Source organism: Equus quagga, chromosome 14 (genome assembly GCF_021613505.1).
Source record: "Equus quagga isolate Etosha38 chromosome 14, UCLA_HA_Equagga_1.0, whole genome shotgun sequence".
NCBI lineage: Eukaryota > Metazoa > Chordata > Mammalia > Perissodactyla > Equidae > Equus > Equus quagga.
Window position 1 is genome coordinate 1,686,881 of NC_060280.1, and position 25,285 is coordinate 1,712,165.

The following is a 25,285-nucleotide window of genomic DNA, read 5'->3' on the forward strand; positions in this document are numbered from 1 at the left end:
GGAAATAAGAGCATTGTTTATGTTGAAATTCCCTTAGCTTAGCTGAACCTTCGATTATATCGCCCATTCAGATAACCAGATTTTTACCCCCTGTGGTCTGTTTCCATTCTCGGAGAATTGTCAACAATTTATTTCTGCTCTGGCGATTATTTTCATGAGTGAGAGAAAGAGAGACATCTGGGAAGATTTTGCTAACTGAGTCATGTATCTGAAACTCTAGGTACACATTTAAAAGATACCATGTGAGAAAATATAGCTTTTCCTAAAATAGCAAATTGAACTTAGTTACTGCTGAGGTGGCATTTATAAGCTGTGACAATTTATTTATATAAATTGCACTGTTAACTTGATTCCAGATATCATGAAAAACATTTTTATTTATAGTTCATAAATATGAAGAATATTATTATTTGAGAAATTCTAATGTGATTTTTATAATTTCTAATGGACTCCAAATGCAAATTAATAATTGTATTATTTTGATAGAAGTTTGATGAGTTTAGAAATAGATTGTGTAGATTAGTTCTAAAAGTGCCATGACAATGTCATGCAACATAATACTAACAGTATGAAGTCCCTAACCACAAACTTAGATTTGTCATTTAATTCTAAGACATTTTGTTTTCCCTCATATTTTCACTCTATTCATTGGACACTTTTCATCCAGAAGCAGGAGAAAGTTGGCAAAGACATTGGTGGTCAGCATATTCCCTTAATGGGAAAGACTTCCAAGCGTGCGTTCAGAAACTGGGGAGATGTCACTTCACACGCTGTCGTTCCCATTGCTGACTGTTTTCAAAGACCAGAGAATATTCAAAGCAAAGGCGAATTTTTTTTTTGGATTTTGTTAAGTTCCATGTTTATGGCATTGTGTACCAAATGCACATAAAAGGCATTTTCTTATCTGTTCCTGTTATATTACAGAAGTTCATGCCCTGCTCTTAGCATTTTCCAACACAGCTGTAGAGTAGTTTAAAGCCTATTTTTTAAATAAGTGATGCTCAATTTGTCTTTGATGATCCGGATGATTCAGGTGAGATGGGAGCACAGTCGGGCCCTTATTTGCATAAAAATTAATCACAGAAAAATGTAAATTGATAAAATTTTGCCTGGCTTTTTCCCCCTATTTGAGAACCCGTGGATGGCTCCCAGAAGCAATCATCTCAGTATGGGGCCGCATTGGATGCTGTACAAATGATCACATTTGTGTTGAATACTCACTCATTTAAATGTCAGCACTGATGGGGTGGTACATCAGTAGAAAAAATGAAAAATAAATACACAGCAGCTGAAGACTATCAAATCCATGGGCACTCTTCAGAGATATATGATCTAATGTGAAAAAATTGCAGATTAATTATCCTTTTTGCAAAATGGTAATTGTTTTAGTATCACACCAGAAAAAAATCTGCAATTTATTTGGAATCAAACGGAAAACAGTAATGTTAAATACGTCATTACATCATTGTGTTTATTAGAAGCCTGCAATTAATTCCTAGGGCTCCTTTGGTCTTTAAAGCTGCATAAAATGAAACAAAAGAATGTTGCTATTAATTTTCAGACAAATGCTTATCTTTCAGATCAGTCTGATTTAGGTGGAAAAGGAGGCAATGTTATGAAGTTTGGTGGATATTGTGTATTAACTTAATTTCATTGTGTTGCTGATACTTTTGATAATATGTTCACAGATCTCATTAAGGTTGTAATGTTAAAATTCGAAGGTTTTTGTTTAGTGGTGTGTAACTTTGACTCACCCTTGAAGAAGTTGTGGAGAGTGTCTTCTTAACAAAAGAAATCTTAAGAAAAACAACGGCAATGCTAATAATGGGGAGAAGAGTCAGAAACTATGTGTGAGATCCAGAAATAGAAATTCTTTGGACTGCCTTTAGTGTGCCATCAACACACACGAGTGTTCAGACATGGAATTTAGGTGAACACTTGAGGTTAAGAATTTATTTTTGGCAATTTTAAGGAAAATACTAAAATCCTAAAATTTTCTTAAGTCCAAACAGGTATAAGTGATGTTGTTTTCAGTCTAAAAGATGGGTGAAGGTTATTATTGTTTTATTTTGTTTTTCGCAGCGTGTCCAGCTCCTTTGCCTCTGTCCCGGTGGCGCAGGTGTTCTGTCTCGGCGTGCCGGCGCATGCAGCATTTCAGCAACATGCAGACTGGGTTCTTTCTTCCCATTCTGTAGCTTAGCATAGATTTTAAATGATTGAAACGTTGAACACACCTTCATCAGCCAGAGAAGACAGAGTTAAAACACAGCCTTTCAACCTGCTGACTGACAAAACTCCCCTTGAATTATTGTTACATTAGCCAAAATTGGTTGTGGCAACACACTAAAGATACTTTGATATGGTTGCAATCTACTGTTATTGCCAGAGTTGCTTTGTAGTTAGCTTAGAGATCAGTGTTTAAAATTTAAATTTACCAACACTCGGCGACCATGCCTGTTTTTGAGATTAAAGATAACTTGGCATACAGTAAGAACAGCTAACGCTATGGATCACACCCCATTTGTGTCATTTAACAAGAACACAATATTAGCTCTGGAAATCAGTCCTTCCAGAGCGCTGACCGGAAGCTGGACACTGCTCTATTCCTTTACAAGTGATGACGTGTTTAATCGTTAAAGGAGTTCTCCGAAGTAACTATCTCATTATCCCAAGAGTGACGTGTCCAAGGTCACCCAGCTAGACAGAAGGGAAGCCAAGATTTAATCCCAGGGGTCTGGCATCAGACAGGTCTCAGCCACTCTGCTCTGCTGACAAATGCCTGGTGGGCACCTCTCAGTGCCAGATCTGGTGCCAGGTGGAGTCCTGATAAGAGGAAGTGCTTTATTTTTGTGAATTTAGAATTTTCTTTTTATAATTGAAGCTTGAATCTTTTGATTTTGAGTGAGTATGTGTTGATTGACACATTTTAAAATTTCACTTGATTGAGAACTTTATCTTAAAAATCTACATTTCATGTCATTTTTAAACTAAAAGTTTCAGAACCACCTTTTTGGCCACTTTAAGATGTCTCATGAACAGTCACCATTTTTCTGGACAATCTTGTTACTGTTGAGATGGATCATTAACGACATTAAAATAGGCCCTTGCACAGCTTGACAGAATTAGCTGTTATCAGAACCTTTGGGAAGGCTCATGTGCCCCATCCGTTTCTCTTTCCCTGATATATTTCACTGGTTTGTGTAAGTGCATTGTTTTCATTCATTTATCCTTTCATGCATTCATCCATACATCCCTTCACGCATCTATCCATCCATCCATCCATCCATCCATCCATCCATCCGTCCATTTAGTCAACCAAGCCTCCTCTAGAATTTACAGGGTTAGGATCAAAGCACAAATGGAGGCTCTCTGCCCGTGCCTCCCCACCTTCTCTTCACAGCCCTGACTGTATCCTGTGCTGCAGTGGGCATCCAAAATGTACAGGTAGCTACATCAGCCCCATGTCCAATCTCTGCGCCACCCCAGGCAGAGAGTGTCCCTTGGCCACCTTTCAGAACTAGGGGTTGCACACCAGCAGCATGATCTGTAATCAGTATAGAGTGAGGACGAGGCTGTTCCAGTCCCTGGAAGCAAGTGTGGGACTATCTGGCCAGGAAACCCTGAGGCCTCAGAGAAGTGTCCATGAGTGCGGAGGAGGCATGTGGACTCCAGGTGGACAACTCCCCCGGGCTCCACGAACTCCTCGCCCACTGAATGAAGCAGGAGGGCAGAAGTCGGCCGCCCAGGTCTAGGGCTGGCACTGCATCCCACAACTGCTTATTCAGTGCAGCTCCGTGCCAGATGCTGTTCTAGGCACCGGGGATGTGCTCAAACAAAGCAGACGGAATCCCCATGACACTTACAGTGCAGTCGAAGTGGACACCCTTCTCACGCACTGAATTTTATGCCACCCACAGTACCATGCTGTGACAAATGCAGAACTGTTCGCATACGTGCCTGAGTTTTCTTGTATAATGCTCTGCATTAGAAGGGAAATATAAAGGACCATTTCGAGAGGCTCGGAGACTATGGGAAGTTGCTATTGCTTCTTGTCTCTCAGAGAAAACTCACTTTTTCTATGAAAGAACAGAGAGAGGACCCTCTCACATCCTGATTTTGACAGTTTACTCAGCAGACATGTCCTGGGCACCTCCTTTGTGACCGTCACACTTGACTTGAATTGTTAAAATTACTGCACAAACTTCTCGGTGGCCTGGGGTTCGCCGGTTTGGATCCTGGGTGCAGACAGGGCACTGCTTGGCAAAAGCCATGCTGTGGTAGGCTTCCCACATATAAAGTAGAGGAAGATGGGCATGGATGTTAGCTCAGGGCCAGTCTTCCTCAGCAAAAAGAGGAGGATTGGCAGTAGTTAGCTCAGGGCTACTCTTCCTCCAAAAAAAAAAAAAAAAAAGAAGATGTATATATATGTAAAGGAATACAACTCAGCCATAAAAAGGAATGACATCTTGCCATTTGCTATAACATGGATGGACCTTGAGGGAACTATGCTAAGTGAAATAAGTCAGAGAAACACAAATACCATATGATCTCACTTATATTTGGAATCTAAAAAATAAAAACAACTGAGTTAATAAAAAAAAAAAAAATTACTGCACAAACCAGATTCCTTTCTGAGTGTTCAAGGCTCTTATGTAAAGGGTGAAGTGTGTGACTCACTGAGCTCTGGGGGCTGAGTTTACTGCAAGCTCTTCCTCTGACCAGCCGGGTAAGTCTGACTGGACCTCATTTCCCTCACTGAGAAATGAGAGGTGAACTAAATAGTCTGTAAGTTCGTTTCGGATCCGAGGGAAGAATCACCTGGGCCTGAAGGCTGGTAGGGGAAGTGCTCCCTGTCCACCCTCGGTCACAGTGAGGAGAAAGACAACAGTGAAAGGCAGTTGGTGACGCGCGGCTGACAGTCCCTGGCCTGTGCTGGTTCGATATTTCACTGCGCTCCGAGGCTGGTTCAGAAGGGCAAGATTTATGCAACTTCCTGTCAGTTATTTGAGTGCATCTGGGTGGGTCGGCTAATCCCGCTAATGAGCATCTACCTGATTTAGGACTTTCATTACGGCCCAGTTTAGAAAGTAACACAACATTAGCGTGCTTGAGAGTCAGGGCTTCTCCACAGTGACCTGCAGGGGGCCCAGAGCCTGACCCGTGAGCCTGGCGCAGCGCGGAGAGGCCACACCACGGATCTGCAGCAGTCCCAGTGACGGGGTTGGGAGGAGTAGGAGTAGGACAAAGACGGAGGTGGGAAGAGTAGGAGAAAGGGGGTGAGTTGAGTTTGTATGTGGCTTTGGCCCCCAGGGACGCCTTAACACAGCTTTACTGGGGCATCTGACATAGACCATTTGCCTCTTAGGACACATAGTAAGTTGTGAGAGTGAGGAGTAACGTTGCAGTCATACGGTAGTCAAATACAGACCCGTTTAGGCGTTTGAGGCCATTTATATGGGCAGAGATGTTCCTAATCTGCTTGCTTCTTAAATCATTCTTTAAATTCCCAACAAAATGCTTTTACTTTTCTTCTTTGACTCATGAACTATTCTGTCCTGCAGAGTCAGTTCAAAGTGGCTGTCCCCATTGTTCTCCCCTGCTCTTGACTTCTGACAGACTCTGCCTCTCACTCCTTCTTGAGTTCTCCTGGACTGTGCTGCAGGGCTGGGTGACTGAGCTCTCCCCATCTGGCTGGTGCGACTAAGAAATGCATTTTTTATTTTATTTAATTTTAGTTATTTCAAATTTGTATTTAAATAACCCCATGCGGCTGATGGCTACCATACGGGACAGCACCGCTGTGTTGAATCATACTTTGCTGTGTACGTCCTGTCTTTCCATCTGAAAAGGAGGGTCAAACACTGTGTTTCTATACTTCCTTTTAAATCGTCACAGTACTTAGCACAGGGTTACGTATATGGTATATGTAGGCACTTCATGATTATGCCTGTATTTTAAAGGATCGTCAGGAACGAATTACCTTTAAATACAGAGGGGGGAGCTCCAATCTTAGAGCCTCTGTACTCCAAACTGGAGAACTGTCTCCACTCGGCTTTCCTCCCCTGTTCACAGAGGAAAGAGCATCCGTTGTCTCCTGTGTCTGTCATGTTGCAGATGCTCTGCTGGACGCTGGGATGCAGCCACGCAGGGTGTCCCTGTCCTCACAGACCTTGCAGCTTAGTAAGGGGAGCAGGAAAGTAAACAGCTGTTGCTTATGTCTTAAGGGGTGCTTGTTGAGAAGGTCCAGTACACCGAAGCACTGAATCCAGACAGTTCTGAGAAGGTCACACTGCATCTTTAGATCCGAGTCAGAATGGGATGCCCATGTAACTATTAGAGAAGCTCTTTTTATTTTAGTCACTTCCCAAATCAGTGTTAAGTAATTTTAAACACTGTGGCCCAGACTATAGATATTGGCCTACTGATTTCTTTTACAAAAAAGAATTCCAAGCAACGCCACACCTTTAGAAAACAGTATGGCAATACGGATCAAGAATTTTAAATGCTAATGTTCCTTGACTTAGCAATTATATTTCTAAATGTCTAGCCTGAGGAAGTAATCCTAAATATCTATGGGGAAAAAAGTCTTATGAATAAATGTATCTATTTTCATGTTTTATGTAATTGTGAAAATTAGAAACAACCTGAACACTTAGTAATAAGGAATTAGTTAAGAAAGCTACGATATTTTTTTATGAACTTTTATTCAGTTACTAAGAATAATAATAATGAAAAACATGATAATGAAAAACATAATGTAAATGTTATGTTAGTTTTTAAAAAATGCAGGACATAAAATTTTAATGTAGTTTGGTTAAAATTTTACAAGTCTTTTATAAAAGGAATGAAAGAAACCACCCCAAAAAAATCGGTAGTAAAGAAGACTAGCTGGAGAGGAATGCACAACATACTCTCTATTTTCACACTCAGAAACTTATTCCAAAAAAAAGAAGCAATTGGTGTTGATCTTTGAAACTTGTTTTGAAGATTATGTACTCCTTTCCAGTGCTTCCTCTAACGAATTATCACAGACTCGGGTTAAAAGGACAAAAATGTATCCTCTCACAGTCCTGGAGCCAGAAGTCTGAAGTCAGGACCACTTGGCGGAAGTCGAGGTGTCTGCGCGACCACTTCCCTCTGGGGTCCTGGGGAAGTCCGTTCCTGCCTCTTCCAGCTTCCAGGGGCTGCTGGCATTCCTTAGCTTGTGGTCTCATCATTCCAGTCTCTGCTTATGTGGTCACGTCGTCTTCTCCGCTTCTGTTGGGTCAAACTTCTCTCTGCCTCGCTCTTATTTTACCGCCCCGCTCAGATAATTCAGGATAGTCTCTCCGTCTCAAGAGCCTTAACTTAATTACGTCAGCAAAGTCCGTTTTTGCCTTATAAAGTGACATTCACACGTTCCAGGGACATGGGTATTTTCTGAGGGGCCGTTTTTCAGTTTACCACAGATTATAATGTACCCACCCTTTGTCTTGCAAATCTTGCAATGCCCTTGGCCAAACCACTAAACCTTTGAGCATAAAGGAGTGGATTGGTAATGATGGAATTTCAGGATCTAGTTTTCAGAAGTGGGGGGCTGGTCTGGTATCTGCCAAATCATATTATGCCAGCTAGCTCTTACTCTACGTATGTGCCAGGGGAATCTTGAGTACTCGTTTATATTCTCTCACTTTAGATTTAAGGATTCAAGAATTCTGAGTATCTATATGCGGAGAATTGAGAATCCAGAATTCACCAGCTAGATTTTAAGTACAGGCCAGGTTAGCGCATTCATTCATTCGGTAAGTGGGCAGAGTACGTGCTATGGGCCAGACTCTGGGTCCCGGGAAACCACCCTGCCATTTCCTCCACGTTAACCCCCACGACCTGCAGGAAGCAGCAGTGACTCTGCTCACTTCCCTGCAGCACCCTGTAGAAGCCCTGTGATGGCCCTCATCGTCTTGTGTCACTGCTACTTGTTCCAGTGGTCCGGCCTCTCACCAAACTGGGACTCCTCAGGGAGAGCAACTGTCTCAGTTCCTTGGATCCCTGGCATGCAGCAGCATAAGTATAGATGTCGAAAATATGGTTGGTGGTGCTTCCCAAGGCTGACTTTAGGCAAAAGATCCTTGTTGTTACTTGATTGCATTTCTGGACTTCCTATTGACAGTTATTCTTTTTCTGGGGACCTCGTACATCATCATTTCTTTTCTCTGGCTTATGACTCTGTCCTTTTCATTTGGAATCTCTACTCTGTTCTTCTTTTCCCCTTGGTTGCTTGTTCTTCTTTTTTCTCATCTGTTTCCTGGGAACTTTGATGCAGAGCTAAAATGTGACTACAATGGACAATGTGTAGACCTTAAAAGCTGTTTGGGGAAATATTTCTGAAGAGGAAATACGTACAAAAAACTATCACTCACTCCTCATGACTGCCAGCCTCTCTGGACCGTCCTGAATAGTGATCATCCCTGGTTCCCTGGGAACCCACACGGCACCACCCTTCGACCAGACATGTGGGGTCTATCTTTTTCTTTTTATTTCCGGGAAGATTAGCCCTGAGCTAACACCTGCCACCAATCCTCCTCTTTTTGCTGAAGAAGACTTGCCCTGAGCTAACATCGGTGCACATCTCCCTCCACTTTATAAATGACAAGCCTGCCACAGCATGGCTTGATGAGTGGTGTGTAGGTCTGCACCGGGGATCTGAACCGGCGAACACTGGGCTGCTAGAGCGCATTGTGTGAATTTACCTGCTGTGCCACCCGGCCAGCCCCAGGGTCCATCTTTTTAATGCCAATATTTCTGAAGAACTATCATTCACTGCCTCTAAGAGCATTTCTTGAAGAAATCAGAGAAGGTGACCGTTAGATAGGCAGTGGGTGAGCATCAAAGGCAGGACTGGACAGGACAGGAGCTGATGACAGAGGCATTGAGAATTGGGAGAGATGAGTTGTCAGTGGTGGCAACAACCCATGAGAATTCCTCAGAGATGGATAGCAGAGAAAGCAGTAAAAGGTTCAGAGGGAGAACAGGAAAAAGTAAAAGACTGGAGTGGTGGAAATGAGCAACATTATCCCAGAAAGAGTGTAGACTGAACTGCTGTGACAAACACTCCAAAACGTTCAGGCTTATATAGAAGCTCTTTTCTCTCAGCACGGTTGTTTACAGGTGGGGGGGGTGCTACGGACCTGGTAGGCAGCTCTGCCATCCTTGCCAAGTGCATCCACTTATGAGTCTAAAGCTCTTGCCATCTCCCAGCTGATGGGATGGAGAAAAGGGAGCAGGGGAGCGCACGTTCAGTTGCTTGAGCGTCAGGTGTGTGTGTGGTGCACACCACATCCACCCACAGCCCATTTGGCCAGAACTTTGATGCCTGGCTACACCTACATGCAAGCAAATTTTCTTTAGCCAGGTAGTCATGTGCATCTAAAAATCTACTACTACAGAAGGAAGGGAGAATTGAGTTTGGGGATAACTATTCCTTCCTGACAGGACTAGATACAATCAAGAGCCTTAAATGGTGACGTGCTGTACTTTAAGGAGAAGAGTTGTCCAGACATAACTGAGATTGAGAAATGAAAAGCTGTAGATGTGGGTCATTCTCTCTCCTAGCTAGAATTCTGGTCCTTAAGAAACACAGATTTTGGATTTATTATATAATACCAAAAGATTGTGTTCTTTCTCCGTTTCTTGAAATGACATCGCTCCTCTTTCCTTTCACTGTCTCAAACTCTTTGTCCTTCATGTACACAAAATTCATGCATCCTTCAAGGATCCCCCCTCCCCCCCAACAGTTTCTTTCCATAATATAAAGCTCATATTATTTTCCTTCCCTTAAGGCTATCTGTTATACTCTTATTGAAAGTGAGATTTCTTTCCATTACATATTGTCCTGTACTGTTTTCAAAAAACTTTCCCAGGTGTATAATTTTTGCTTCCTCCTAAAATGCTGTAATTTTCCTGGGGGCAGAACCACTCTCTAACTTCTTTTGGATTCTCTCTAGTGCCTGGCATGCTGCTGGGGAGAAAGAGCAGGTGTCCAATGGACATTTATTCATTTGCCTTATTTGCACAAAAATCGATACAGAAACTTCAGGTAGTGGATCCTGCAAAGATCTGAGAGACAAAAGCTAACCTATCAGTCTCAGATAGGTGATAAATGGAACGGATTCAAGAACTCAAAGATCACATAAGCAAGTGTTGTGGAAGGAAAAATGTTTTTTGTTTACAAATCTTGCACTTGATGGAGATTTTACTTAGTTGCAAAGAGAGCTTTGCTTTTATACAAGTATGAAGCTCTGACTATGGGAGATAATGATAGGTCTTTAGAGCTGAATATAGATTACTTCTATGTATCCAGAATCTAAATAACCAGGAAGCTCCATCAGCTAGAAAAACAAAACAAAATAGAGCAGGTCAAAGACTTATTTTAAAAAGCTAACTTGCAAGAGGTGTCAGGTTTGACTTTGTATCTATCTGTATATCCATTTATCTCTCTATACTAAATATATATATATTGCTGGTGATTACCATTAATGTACTGTAGGTTTATACCATATTTCATAATTGATCTTTTAAAAAATAACTTTGGATTGTGTTAAAAGGCTTAATTAATGATCTTCAATTGAGAAGAATATAATATAAAATCATGGAACTTATTATGAAATTGTGTTCTTTTAAGTGTAATTGTTGGGATGATTCTCGTTCTTAGAAATTAGTTACGCCTGATGGAAAGATGATCATGAATTCTCCCCTTAGGCCTTAGTTGCCATTGAAATCCAATCTCTGTCTTTACGTAAGTTGCTAGTTATCAAAATAACATAAAGAGACGGGGCCAATGGGAAAATATAAGACGGAAGAACAAATCCCTAGTTTATTTATTAGGTTATACAAAATACTCCAGGATAAAGTAGAATAATGTTTAATATGCAAAACTTACTTGATCTTTGTAAATTTTAGCTTATAAGTTGACACCGCAGTCTTCGGCGCCTGTTTTCTGTTAGGGTAAAGTTATTTAAAATTTAAATATTAAAAATAATTATTTACATAAACTTTTACATTTACCTTTAATATTCAGTATAAATTGCAAAATAAATGTAGCCTAAAATGTTTCATACAGTGGTACTGGTAAAAGACGAGAGAGTGATGTTTGATGGATCCAGGTTTCCAGCTGCGTATCTGATCTTTTAACCCTCATACAGCACTTAAGCTTGGCTGTGTGTATAGCTCCTGGTTCTGAATAATTTCTTCCCTGTCCAGAGATCCAGACCCTTAGAAAGTGTCAGAACAGTTCACATCTGTGTGAATTTGTTGGGCTATGATTGAATCCCATCAAAGCAGGTAGTTCCTGTTAGTATTAATATTATTATTGCAATCTGCCCATTCTTCCTCCCACCCTTTTCTTTTTTCAGAGGTGGGTACTTAAAGTTAGTCTTATGTACTGAGTTCTACCAAAATCAGTCCATAGAATGTATTACTGTTCTGTGAGAATAACATGCTTTCACTGTTCCTGAGGAACGTGCAATTTTAAGTTAATTATAGATGAATTTTGGGTCTAATCTTGTGGGTTAGATAAACTGAAAAACTGAAAAGTGACCAGTTAAATAAATAAATAGGTCCTAGTGTAAAGCAAAGAGTTAAAGAGTTTCTTTGGCAGTTGTGGGTTGTGAATCTGATGATCTTTACAGGCGTGTTTGTTAGACACTGCTAATTTAAGTTGGAATTTGCCAGAGTATTTACAATTTATCAGATCTAAATTATATATTTGTGTCATGTTTTATTACTATGTTCAATATAATTGTGTCCTGATAGAATATGAAAAAAGACTATTTCTCTCTATCTGAGACACTTTTAGGTTTGTTTTCATTTTACTATTGATTTTCAGGAGTGCAAAATAACACCTTCTGTCACAGCGTGTACAGTCTCGCACAATTTCTCATAGGCTGCCACAACACTGAAGTCCGTCAAAGGCACTGGACTCCAAAAACATTATCTAAATAATGAGTTTTTGTTTCCCACTCCTTTATAAGATTAGTTGAATGGAGCTCTCTGGTGGAGCCATGACTCCATTAATCAGACTGAAATTGATCTGATCAATTCTGGACCTCGTTTTTGAGGGAGGAGATATTGGTCAACCAAAATGTTGAAGAAAGATGCTAATTTTTGATCTTTTAGGTTCAGATAAATCCAGGAGTGTATATTAATTTTGGTCATACTCCTATCCATGGAGGTAGATATTCATGAAGTGTCGTATATAGAATTTTACCATTAATGGAAAGGCAGGATTAATAAAGACATTATTTTAAATAAATAAACTTGCCTTTGACCCTTATTTGGCTGCCTTTAGGGTGTGTGTACATGTGTGTGTTTTCTAGTAGGTCCTTCCAAATCCTGAGCTTTTTTGTTGTAAATAATGTTTCTGTTAAAATTACCAATTGTTTAAGAACACCCTTTTCCACACTGGAGAGAAGAATGGAAAATATTACGTAGAAATAAGTTCTCAAGAGGCAGAAAAAGGCTGTCTGCAAGCATTGCACGAATCGCTGTCTCCACCTAGTGCTGGCCTTCAGGAATTGAGCTTCCAGAGTCCTTGCTGATGCTGTGAAGTTCTGACTTGGTTGTGCACACGCACAGTCATTGTATGTGGGCCTGCTAGTGCCATTACAGGTAGGGGTCTGTCACCTCTTCATTTATAGAATAGCATGTTAAGAGGTCTGTTGCTTTTACATAAAAGTTCATGCTGTGCTGGAACTCTGCAGCCTAATGGCCTTTGCTCTGTGTGAATGTTTCTTAACACTCTAAGTTGAACTTGACCAGCTCGATTTAAAGACACCATGATGGGCTGAAGTTATAAGGCACAGCAATGAGAAGGATGAATTCTTCACCAACAACCTGTCCTTCACCTGACAGTGGTATTACTCCGCGCATCAGACCAATGGACATCTAAAAGCTCCATTGACGTGGAGGCCCTGGATTTTCAAGGAATTTGTTTCATACCCTCTAGCACACACTTGGGGACTACCAATTTTGGCTACTAGCTTAGGAGAAAACCAGGAGAAAGTGGTTTCATGGAAGTCAACTGAAGTGAAGAAAGTGTCTTAAGCAGGAAGGGACGGTGGTGTGTTAGACGCTGCTGTTAGCTCAGTCAGGTCTTAAGAAACGACCTTTGGCTTGGGGAATGTTAGACCCGGATGGGGAAGCTTCACTGGAGTTCAGAGATGAGAGTGTAATTGGAATTGGGTTAAGAGGGAAAGGGAGGAGAAGAAGAGGAGATGAGTCTTTTAAGGAGTTTGGTGTAAGTGGACACGAAGAAGTAAGGCAATAACTGGAGGTGGGTGTGGGGTATAGAGAAAGTTTTTGTTTTTGTTTTTGTTTTTACCACATCAAGCTGTCAGACATTATGCAGATAGAATGACCCAGAAGGGCAGGCAAATTAATAGTTCGGGGCAGGAACAAAGTTCTAGATGGGAGAGGATAAGGCTCTAGGCACGAGCAGAAGAGTTGGCCTCAGATGGGAGCACAGACGGCTGTAGGGTAGCGGGAGGACGGGTTCTGTGTTGGTAAGGCACGGGCCTTTCCTGCCACCGCCACCCCTCAGTGTCCAGACCCCAAGGATTTCCAGCAAGCTTATGGGAACTCCGGGCCCTTGAACGCAAGGCTGAATACTGCAAATGGTTCTGGTGGGGCCAGGCGATCTCAGAGGACTTTCAGGCTCAGATGACCATCATGTGTGCTAGAAAATTGTGAGAGACGGCTGCTCCTGTGTCCTTATTCATTAATCAGTGACTCGTTATGTCAGTAAATGTCCATATTTCATTTCTAGGCTTGATATTACTTAGCCAGAGTGATTATTCTCTTGCCATAATGTTAAATATTATTGGTTAATATTGATTTAGGAATTGCAAGTCTTTAATTTGAAGTAAGACTGCCATGTTACTTCTTAAATTATCAGTGACTGACTTTATGGTGAAGCTTATCTGCTCTTCAGGGAATGAATTAGCTAGTTTTCTACATCTTTATGGTTTAGAACATTTTATATTGCATGAAAATGATCTATTCCATGACCTGTGAAGTTACATGAGCAAGAGTATGTTTTCTGTTTCAAATCTATGAGTTTTAAAAATTAAATTCTTAAGAATTTTTGCATTTATTAACATATGCATGCATAATACACTCCTTTAATCTTCTCTATGCTAAATATTTAGCTCAGTTTTCTTATGTGGTTTGTATTATATTTTTATTAATCTAGATTTATTTGCAAGACATTTGCTATTTTATTTTTTATTTGAAGAACATTTCTTTGAACAATTATACTGATGTTCCATTTTCTAAATTATTTATTTCTATTTGAATCTTTATTATTTTCTTCAGCTTTTTTCCATTGGACAATTATATATATAATATATATTAAATATATATTTAAAATAAATTATTGAGTTGAATGTTTTATTAATTTCCTTTCTCTATTTAGCTCTTAACAAATAAGCATTTAACATTATGAATTTACCTTTGAATGTAATTCTAGATGTATCCTTTAAGTTTTCATGATCATTATTTTTGTTGCTTTCTAAATAGATGTCGATCATGCTGTTTTTTTCCCTATCTGGAAATTAGTATTTTGAGAGAGAGAGAGAATGTGTTTTTTAAATTATCTTGTGGTTGAAATTGTAGAATTTAAACTTTCATTTATATTTAATTTTATTCTGCCATTTGCCACAAATTGTGACTCATTCAATTTTCATTTTAAAATTGTATTGAAGTTAATTTTGTTAGTATGTGGCATGTTACAGATGTCCCAGGAATTATTGAGAAAGACTGCAATTTATGTAAATCAATGGTCATATTACACTTTTCTTTATGGCGGTCCGATATTTTATGTCCTTACTTATTACTTAAACACGGTTCCCTGTAGTTCATCATGTGTTGGTAATGTGGCGATGTCTCCCACAATAATTGCATCTACTTCGGTTTCTCTTTGAATGTCTGAAAACTTTTGTGTGATTTTTTTCAGTTGTGTTGTTATTTATGCCATTCTTATAAAATGACTCTGTTATTCTACTTTACCTTTTGCCTCAAATTCCACTGTCAATTATATAATATGCCAATTTTTCCTGAGTTTTAAATATTTATTTTTTCATTTTAAAATTACTTTCCTTTGTGTCTCTTGTGCACAGTAAGTAATCAGATTTGGGTTTCAATTCACAGTCTTTGCCTCGTTCATGGAAATACTCGATGACGATTCTGAAGTGATATTTACCCTTGCTAACTTCCTTTTTGTCTTTCATTTTGTTTTAGGTGGGCCATAAAACATGAAGGGACCAAGAAGCCAGGCCAGTGGAAACATTCTAGAGTTGAAAATCCTCTGTGGAATAAGCTCACCTACATGTGGCCAGTCCTTCCTAGCGGCCAACTCAATGAGGTGGTATCACTCGTTGTAGATGGAATTGCAACCTTAGACGGGGTTGCTGCTTATGAGAATCTCCTGCAGATTCTGATTTGCAGTTGTTAGTGCGAGAGATCAATTAACTCTGTTGTTCAATCAATTAATCAGGACGATGCATTTAAGACTTCCATTGTGGAGACGAACTTATCTATTTCTTCTGGTGGTCTGTCAAATGTTACTTTATGTGTTTTGAAATTTAGTTCATAGACACATGTGTTCAGAAATATTCTCTCTCCCTGGTGAATTGAAGCCTTTATCATCGTGTAGGCTCTCTCTAGCTCCAGTAAAAGTCTCAGTTATGCAATACTAATAGAAATGTGTCGGCTTTTCCTGGTTGTTTGCCTAGTATCTTCATTCTATCCTTTTACTTTTTATATTTGTATATTCTTCTGTTTTAGGGGGTCTCCACTAATCAGCATATGGTTAATTTTCAAATATTGTCTGAAAGTCTTTCTCTCTAAACTAAAGGATTTAGTCTTTTCTACTTATTGTAATATCAGACATATTTGGATTATTATTTGCTTTTTATTTGTCCTGTTTTTTTCTCTGTTTCATTTTTTCTCCATTCTTGTATTCTTTCAGATTGACTTTTTTCCTCACATTTTTCCCATCTACTAGTTTGGAAATTATATCCTCTTTTTCCATTCTTTTTGTTGTTGTTGTTACTCTGAACATTTTAGCTCACATATGTAAATGATCAAAATCTAAAGTTAACAAATATATTTGCTCTTCTCTGAAATAATTGAGAACACTCAAATACTTTAACTTCAATCTTTTGATTTGTAACTTATACACTTTTATTGTCGTATATTTTAATTTTATCTTTTAAAAAATTTCAACAAGATATTAACGTTGTTGTATGTAGTTAATGTTTATTTAAATTTACCCCTAATTTTTCCTCTTTCTTCTTATAAATCCTTTTTACGTCTCAGTCTTTTCCACAGGGTTACTTTCCTCTGCCTAGCACTCTCTTCTTTCAGTTAGTGGTAGCAAACTCAGTTTTTACTTACCTGAAAATGTCTTTATTCTGCCCTCATTCCGAGAGGGTCTTTTCACTTAGCAAACTGAAGGCATCAGTGATGATCTGACATCTGTATTCCACTGTCGTTGAGGAGCCGGCTGTCCTTCTAAGTGTTACTCCTTTGCAATAATCTATCTTTTCTCCTTGACTGCTTTTAAAATCTTCTCTTTTCTGTGATATTCTTCAGTTTCACCATATTATGTCTGAGAGAGGATTTGTTTTTATTTTTCCTCCTTGGGGTTCTTGAATCTGTGAATTGATACCTCACGTCATTTGTGGGAAATTATCACCTATCATCTCTTCAAATATTCTCCCTCCTGCATCCCCCTCTTCTGTATAGAAAACTCTGATGAGGTGTACGCTAGACTTTGCCGTTTTGATCTCTGTGTCTCTTAACCTCTCTTTCTTATTTTCCATTTCTTTGCCTCTTTATGATGCATTTTGGCATGATATTTTCAGACATTTTTCTTTCAGATTATTAATTTTCTCTTCATCTTTATCTAACGTGTTTTAAACTCCTAGTGAGGGTCGCCTGGGGTATGAATTACCAGCGAAGAGTGTTTTTCTCTTCCACACAGAGAAAATGTTTGAGTTGGTCTGTTTTACATGCAACTACCTGGAGAGCTGTCTCTCTGGTTTGCTTTTTCAATGACATTTTTCATATTATGATTCTTGTTTTATGAGGGGAGAGGGTCTCCTATTCAACTTCCCACCTTGGCTGGACCCTGAGATTTGCCTCCTGTGCCCTTCCCCGGCAAGACCATGGAGGCAGAAGCTCACTGGGGTTTGGAAAATCCCCTTAAGGTGACCAGGTGTCTTTTAACATTTACCTTGAAGATAAAACCCAGCTTCAACCCTGTGTTTGCCTCTGGGGCTCTCGAGTGTCTTGCTTTATTGCTAGGGCAATGATTTACATCCTAAAAGATTTTTAAAAAATATTTTATCCTGATTTTTAAAAAATCGTTTTGTCATATTTTCTGGTCTCAAGCAAGTTTTTCCTTTCTCCTCAAGTCACAATTCCCTATGAATCCTCACTGATTGAGTCAATGACTCTCAGCACTGTAGGGGCCTGAAACCAAGAAGTCATTGCTTAGGATCCCAAAGATGCCCTTCTCCTTAGACTGTGGTGAAGCAACAGTCTGGTCTGAGGACAAGTGCCCACAGATACACCCTGGGCCCCTTTTCCCAGTGGTATATGGTTCATTGAACTTTCATCTACACCCAGAAACCATGTTGGGGACAGGAAGAGAAGGAGTGTATCCAGGAGCAGTTCTGTTAAGAAGTGTGAGCCTTCAGTTTGATTGAATATGTATCCAAAAGCACAGAGCTAAAAAATAAACAAAGGCTTTCCCAAATTGGAAGAAACTGGGACAGCTCTAACTAGAATATCAAGTTTCCTACCCACCTAATCTGACGGGGGGTAGACAGGGATGTCTCATAAGGAAGTGTACTTTCTTATATTGGGACAGAGAGAAAATTATGATTATTGCAAATTTCACAGATATTGTGCTTACATTTTTAACCTCATATACAAGTAAAGTTATTCAGTTAATTAATTGAATTAAGCAGTGAATGGTAGTTTCATTAGGAAACCTAAGTTAACCAGGTTCCTTTTAACATTTACCTTAAAAAAATAATATTTTTCTAATAGTCTGGGATTTGACAACTAAAAGATCTTAGGACTGAAAATGGACTATCCAGGTTCTCCAGCCATTCAAACAGAACTGCAGCTTTTGGGTGGAGTGAAACAGAAGTCTCTCTACTCCAACAAAAGTCTGGCCCTCACTTGTAAGCTGAAGGGAAAGGAATAAGGCACTAAGTTAGCTAAAGTGAGACAAATTGACCATACATCTCAAAATGACTCAGCCTGAGGGTCCTGCTTTTTCTTGAAATGTTTGAGGAAGAGAAGAAAATCATTAGCAATCAGGGAGCTCTGATAGTTCTCATTTAAATTAATTGAGAGCTCTCTATTTCACGAAGGTCTCGATCCATCTTCTCTGATGCAACCATATCTTTCTCCAGTCCCATGTCCACATAATTAATTTTTTACACAAAAAGATGGTTTTATCAGTATATAGTTAAATGCAATTAACATTTTGCTTGGAAAGACTTTCCATATAAACAAACTGCGATTAGAAAGTGTGACATTCATGGTTGTAGGATTCAGAACACTCTGTCCCTGTAAGTGTCTCTACTAACTTCATTCCAGATCTAATCTTCCAGCCTCGCTACTTATCTAACCATTATTTATTGTATATTTAGGCAATGCAGACAGAGCAAGGACAGAGGTAGACATCATCCCCGCCTTCATGGAGCTCACAGTTTAAGAGGTATAGGCTGTGTGTCTAAAAGGAAGGAACCAGAAGAGAGGGAGGCAGACTTGAAGAAGGACAGCAAAGGAGGAAGAGGAAACTCACAGGGAAAGTCTGGTGCCCAGAAACCAAGGCCATTGTTGAAGCAGCTTTCAGTCACGCGGCCAGCCTGAGCAAGGTTAACCAGGCCGACTGCAGGATAGGACCTAAAAATTGTCAAAATATCGAGTCTAGGAAAACCGTCTAAGAAACTCTATCCTGAGTGAGACTCAAATTCCGCTAATTCCTTGACAAGAACCTTTCAAAATAGACTGATGACCAAGGGAAGGTTTAGGGAAATACGGACAATGGGAATTATTTTGGGGTGGCCCAGACTATGTTAAAACAAGCTGTTTACCTCTCAGTGGTGACAGCTGCTCTGAGAACTGATTTCGTGCTGTTCTCACTTTAAAATATTATTCATCCGAAAGGGCAATTGATACTATGTTTTATGAGCAAATAGCATTTCATATGTCTTAGGATATCAGTATTTTAAAAATATGTTAAAACCTAAAAACAAAAGATGAATGAATTATTTTGGTTTATCCTGTGACTAAGTTCACTGGAATAATTTCTAGGAACTCAAGTTATTTTCTTACCCCTTGGGAGAAAAGTTGTAAGTTGAAAAGTGGTCATTGTAAATGCTTAAAGGTAAAGAGCAATGGATTTTCATAGTCAAGGATGAAATCAGTGCAAAAAGTGAGTCTGAAGAGACTTAAGATTTTGGAATGAGCCACTGGATAGTGATTTTAAAATTTCTAAATTACTGAGTGAAAATATATCTATTTGGAGGGGCCCATGTTAAACAAAAGAAAGTTAAAAGTGAACATTTTATGAATCTGTTAAGAAATGATGATAATTAGCTGTCAATATAAAGGGAAGAAAAGGAGTTGTAGGAAAGCCCAAGAGAGGAAACGGAAACGTCTGTTAGTTTATTAATAACACATTGATGCAGGAGGGCAAATTTGACTAAGAAATTGAGATCACTGAGTTAGAGAGAGGGGAGGAAAAGGAGAGCAGGATTAGCAGCGTCAGGAACCAGACCCCTCAGAGGTCTCCTGACTGACTGGGCTGTGGTGGAGCCCCAGCACAGAGAGAAGAAGCAAAGAGACAAAGGGAACCCAAATTCCCAGCGGGGGGAGTGGCGGGGAGGAAACGGCTCTCCAGCCAGTTTAATCCAAGTGTCTTTTGTCCTTGATTATCCTGATGCCATATTTCTCTGTTCTGTGAAGGAGAAAGCGAAAGTGCCTGAAACATTAGAACAAGATTTAAAGTCCCTTAAAGGAAGAGCTGCCGAGGATTGCTCATACATCTGGAAAGTTTTGAAACCCATGATAATTCTTCATCTCTTTGGTTGGGTTTCTGTGATGTTTCGTATTAAAAAAAGAAGACCCTTGGGCTTCCATCATCTAACTGGAAAGCGAAGGAAGCCATCTGAAGCCAGCAATGCTCCAGGGGTGCCAAAGCCACGTCTGCAGTGGTTACCATGTGTCATGGGACAAGTTTTGGGAGTGAAAGGATCTAAAAATAGCTAGGAGCTAAGACAGCACATTTCAGACAAGTTCATCAGAATTCTAGCATGCCTGGGATATGGAAAAAATCTTAGTTCCACATCCTGACTATGAGCTGGCAGTTCTCACAGACTAAGCTCAAGGGAGAATCCCGTTTCTCTTGCCTTTCCTTCCCTGGTTCAGAAAGCCAGAAAGGGGGAAACATCAGCTATTTTACACCAAGACTTCAATGTGACAGTAACTTTGTAATGAGAAGACTATTCTCTGTTTCTCCCCCTCCTACTTCATGATCATTTATATCTAAAACTAGTGCAAATGTTGATTTGCTCTGAAATGCTTAATGAGTTACAGATCAATCCCAAACTCACTTCCTGAAGAAGTTAGGCAGTTTCACTGCTCCGTCACCCTCATGTTAATAAACCCTTTGTACAATAGGAGAGTTTCCAGTGAAGACAGACAATGAGTTTGTGCTAAGCTTTGGTATCTCTTCTCAGTAAGAGTAGTGAGAAAAAGTGACGCCGTGTTGCTCTATTTCTAATAATGGGCACATATCCAGATACACACCTTGTAGTCTGCCCTTTATAATTGAAATTCCAGAGAGGTTCTCAGTGAAGGTCAAGGATTTAATAAAACTTCATTACTTGAGATTTCACTTATTTATAAGTGTGGTAAGTTAGCCTGATTGTATGTCACTGTTATGAACACATTTACAAAGCAAAATATTATATTAAAAAATAAAGGAAAACACATTAGACTGAAAAACACTCTACTCATATTTTTAAACATTTATTTATACTGCTTTTCTCCTAATTAAATGCAATTAATGTTATTTACTCATTTCAAAAAACAAATGAGAGCATTATGATTAGATGCCATTTCAGAATATTTAATCTTCACAACTTCCAGATAATGTTTCAATTTATTTAAAGCACATTTTCCTGAACTTTGTGATTGTTTGTATAATTGCAAGATTCTAACAATGTTTCAAGGGAATATAAGGTAGTGAATTATTACTTGTTGTACTAGCTTTTAAATAATGTTCCCCTTCCGTAAACTAAAGGCCACGTGTCTTGGTCTTATTGGTCTACATACCAGCACGTGTAGAGGCCCTATCCTGGGAAATTTTAAAAGATGTTTAAAAAGATAACCCATAGGACAATGAAGAAATCATAATGAAAATTTTAAAAAGAAATATTTAGAACCAAATAAAAATGTGTGAGATGCAGCTAAAGTGCAGTTGAGGGAAATTTCTGACCTTAGACACTCATATTGAAAAAGGAGAGAGGCTAAAAATTAATAGGCAGCCAACCTGAGAAGTTAGGAAAATAACAGCAGAATGAACTCAAAGAATTGGAGGGAAAAAAATGGTAAATTAGAGGAGAAATCGATACAATACATGATACACATAAAACAGAGTCAACATCATCAAAAATTGGTTCTTTTATATGTGTATATATTTTTTCTTCCTTTAAAGACTGGCCCTGAGCTGACGTCTGTTGCCAATCTTCCTCTTTTTCTCCCCAAAGCCCCACCACACAGTTGTGCATCCTAGTTGTAGGTCCTTCTAGTTCCTCTGTGAGGGACGCCGCCTGAGCGTGGCTTGATGAAGGGTGCTAAGTCCCAGCCCAGGATCCGAACCAGTGAAACCACAGGCCGCCGAAGCGGAGTGTGCAAACTTAACCACTCGGCCGTGGGGCCAGGCCTAAAAACTGATTCGTTTAAAATATTGATAAAATGGATTTACCTGGCCAAACTGATTAACAAGAAAAGAGTAAAGGTAAATAATATTAGGAATAAAAGAAATATATAAGTATAGATGCTGAGAGATTAAGAAAAATAATAAAAGGATATTGTAAGTAACAGAACACTAACACATATTATAACTTAAACAAATAAAATGGTCAAATTCCTGGACAAATGTAATTTAACGGAATGGAATCAAGAAAAAATGGAAAGCCTGAATAGTCAAATAATCAGAGAAGAAATAGAAGCAGTAGTTAAAATCTCCCCACAAAAAGACACCTTGATCAAAGAGTTTCACTGGCAAATTCTACCAAACATGTAAGAAATAAATATTTCAGATTATTACAAAACAAGCAACACTTCCCAACTCACTTCATGAGGCTGGGATAAACTCGATACAAATGCTGTCAAGGATAATCTAAGAAAATTACACGTTAATTTCATTGATGAAGAGACATATACAAATCCTAAGGAAAACATTAGGTAAATTCAATTCAGCAATCTATAAAAAAAGGTAATACATTCTGACCAATTTGGATTGACCTGGAATACAAAATTAGTTTAAAATTTTTAAAAATCAATTAATGTAATTAACATATAGCTGATGAAATGATAAATAATCATATGAGCACATCTCAACAAATGCAGGAAAAAGAGCTATACGTGATTCAACACACATTCAGGAAAAAATATCTTAACAAAATGGGATTGATAGGAAATTACTTAACTTGCTACAGAGTATTTATATCCCAAGCAGACTTTTAAAATACTAACCCAGTTGACCCTTAAATGTATATGACACAGCAAAAGGCCAACAAGAGCCAGTTTCCAGAGAAGAATAACAAGGTGGAGGAACTTGCCCTACCCAACACCGAGACTTACCAGATATACACAAGGCATTGGAGTCCTGTACGGGGACGGAGAGGTTGACAAATTGAAGAGACCAGAACACACAGAAACAGACCCCAGTTACATGGAATTGTGATATTTTACAGGACGGTTACTGCAGATTAATGTGGGATTAATTGCTGCCAGGACAAGTGTTTGTGCAGATAGAGAAAAAAAGACAGAACTCGGATCTTGCCTCACAGCGTCATCTCTGACCACCCCTCCCCTCACTTACTCTTCTTCCACAAGTGCCCGCTTCTGTGAACGGCGGTGCCATCCACTCAGTTGCCCAGGCTACAAACCTGGGAGCCATCCTTGCCTCCTTTATCCTCTAGATGTCATGTTCGGACAATCCTCAAGTCTGATACATACTCCGCCCCATCCTGTTACGCTCCCCTTACGTCAGTTGCTACTCCAACTGCAGGTCTGTTACATGGCATTTCTGAGTTAGTTTCTCTTCTTCTGTGCTCCCATCACACCTCGTACCCTGTCGCTATTATGCTATTGTAATTGCCAGTTTATTTCCAGGTAAGTTTCTGAGGACTCGCTAGAAATTCCTTGAGGAAGAGTATCCTGTCTTGTTCATAGTTTTATTTCCAGCGTCTAGCACTGTGCCTGGAGTATAGTAAACAATTAATAAATATTTGAATAATTCATGAATTAATAAATAAATGAATGGATATAAAGTAACTGAATTCTGAAACGTCGGAAATTTGTTTAAGCTTTATCATCTCACTTGGTTTTTCGGAATGTTCCCCGAATATATTCTTCTCTGCCAAAGAGGTTTAACTTAAGAGAATGCTATTTCATGTTGTAAAACCACTTTTCACACATTGTTCTTTTCTTCATGTTGATTAAAGATATTTCACTCATGAGCAAAAAACATTCCAAGTGCATCCAGCTCTATTTTTATAGAGTAATGTTTCTCTGAAAGGGAATAAATCCTCCATGTTGTAAAACAACACAAGTTCTACATACATTTAAAAAATTACTATCTGTCCTCTTTATTCAAATAAAACATTAATTAGAATTGTCTGGAACATCTTAGGCACCCATAACATGTTCGATGAATGAATGAAAGGTGAAAGGGATAAGCAGTGTGTCACATATTTTTTATATCTAGAAATGACTCTTCTTACTTATTTATGATCAATTTTTTTGCCATTTCTTCCTGAAGGAGTTTGATTGGCCAATAGAAGGACTGCTTGTTCCAAACAGCCCTCCCCTGAAGAAACCTGTTTGTAAGACCCTGGAGCCGTGCGCCCCTGTGAGACTCCGAGTTGTGCGGAATGGAGACAAGAATAAAAACAGAGCCCTTACTATAACCGGTCCAGACATCTCGCCTGGGCGGAAAACGCAGTAAGAACGACTTGGTCATGTTTCTCGTTAAACACACTCTCTAGTTTCTACAGATTTCTCTCTTCTTGATTACGGATTTTTTCTGGGAGAATTCTGTGTTTATTTTTTTAAAAAGGGCTCCCATGTTAATATTTGGACATGAAATAGATACTAAGCTTCATTTAGTCTCTATGTCAGGAACTTAATTTGAATTGTACTGATTTAGTGTAGGCGTGGGAAAAATAATGAGTCAGAAATGAGTAGTTCTGATTAAAAAAAGTTTTATGATCGGTGTCTATTTTGAATTAGCATTTTGTTTGAATTTTATTAATGCATTTTGATATAGCTGACCTCACAAATTGCTTCTTAAATGTAATTTTGTAATGCCTTATTGAAATCATTATTATACACAATTATTTACATTGAGATCTTTGGCATATTTAACAGATAAATGTAGTTCTCAAAATATAACTTTATATAATTTATTTCCTTGGCTTGAAATCACACTTTAAAAGCTTATCCTAGAAAAACATCAGTCTGCACTTTAGCTTATGTTATGAGATTGGGATAAAATCTTCCCAAGCAGCCAGTATTTCTCCAACTTTGGAGAAAAATCGCCTGCTGTGTTTTCATTGCATTTTATGACAAGAGGAATCATAGATCAGTGCAGAGCTCTGATGTACAGAATGAGTTAAACATGTTGTTTCTCATATTATTAGCAGCGATATGACCTCTTGACCTTTCTTTGGAGATGTTTAGAATATTTGAGGCTGCTGATAATAGTTTAATATTGCTTTCTTCACATTGATTAAATATACTTCATACATCGCTGAGCAATGAGTAACATGCAGATCGGCTGTCCACTGAACTGCCTGTAAAGATGACAAAGTAAAAAGTTAATCTTCAAAGTAAAGTCAAGCCTGAAATTGAAATCTTTGACGCATACATTTTCTAATTAGCTCATTTTGCTACATGTAAAATGTGAGGGTGATGCCCTTAAAGTGGAATATGA

The 25,285-nt window shown here is 39.0% G+C and overlaps 1 protein-coding gene across 3 annotated transcripts in view; it reads left to right on the forward strand.

Annotated features, from left to right (window-relative positions):
- The window catches only part of DCDC1 (doublecortin domain containing 1), a 427,916-nt gene that overhangs the window by 337,813 nt on the left and 64,818 nt on the right, over nt 1-25,285 (forward strand). For all 3 annotated transcript variants that reach the window (XM_046637833.1, XM_046637832.1, XM_046637834.1), the window contains 2 exons: nt 15,274-15,397; nt 24,113-24,294. In XM_046637833.1, coding sequence (XP_046493789.1) covers nt 15,274-15,397; nt 24,113-24,294 — 306 coding nt within the window. The remainder of the gene's footprint in view (nt 1-15,273; nt 15,398-24,112; nt 24,295-25,285) is intronic.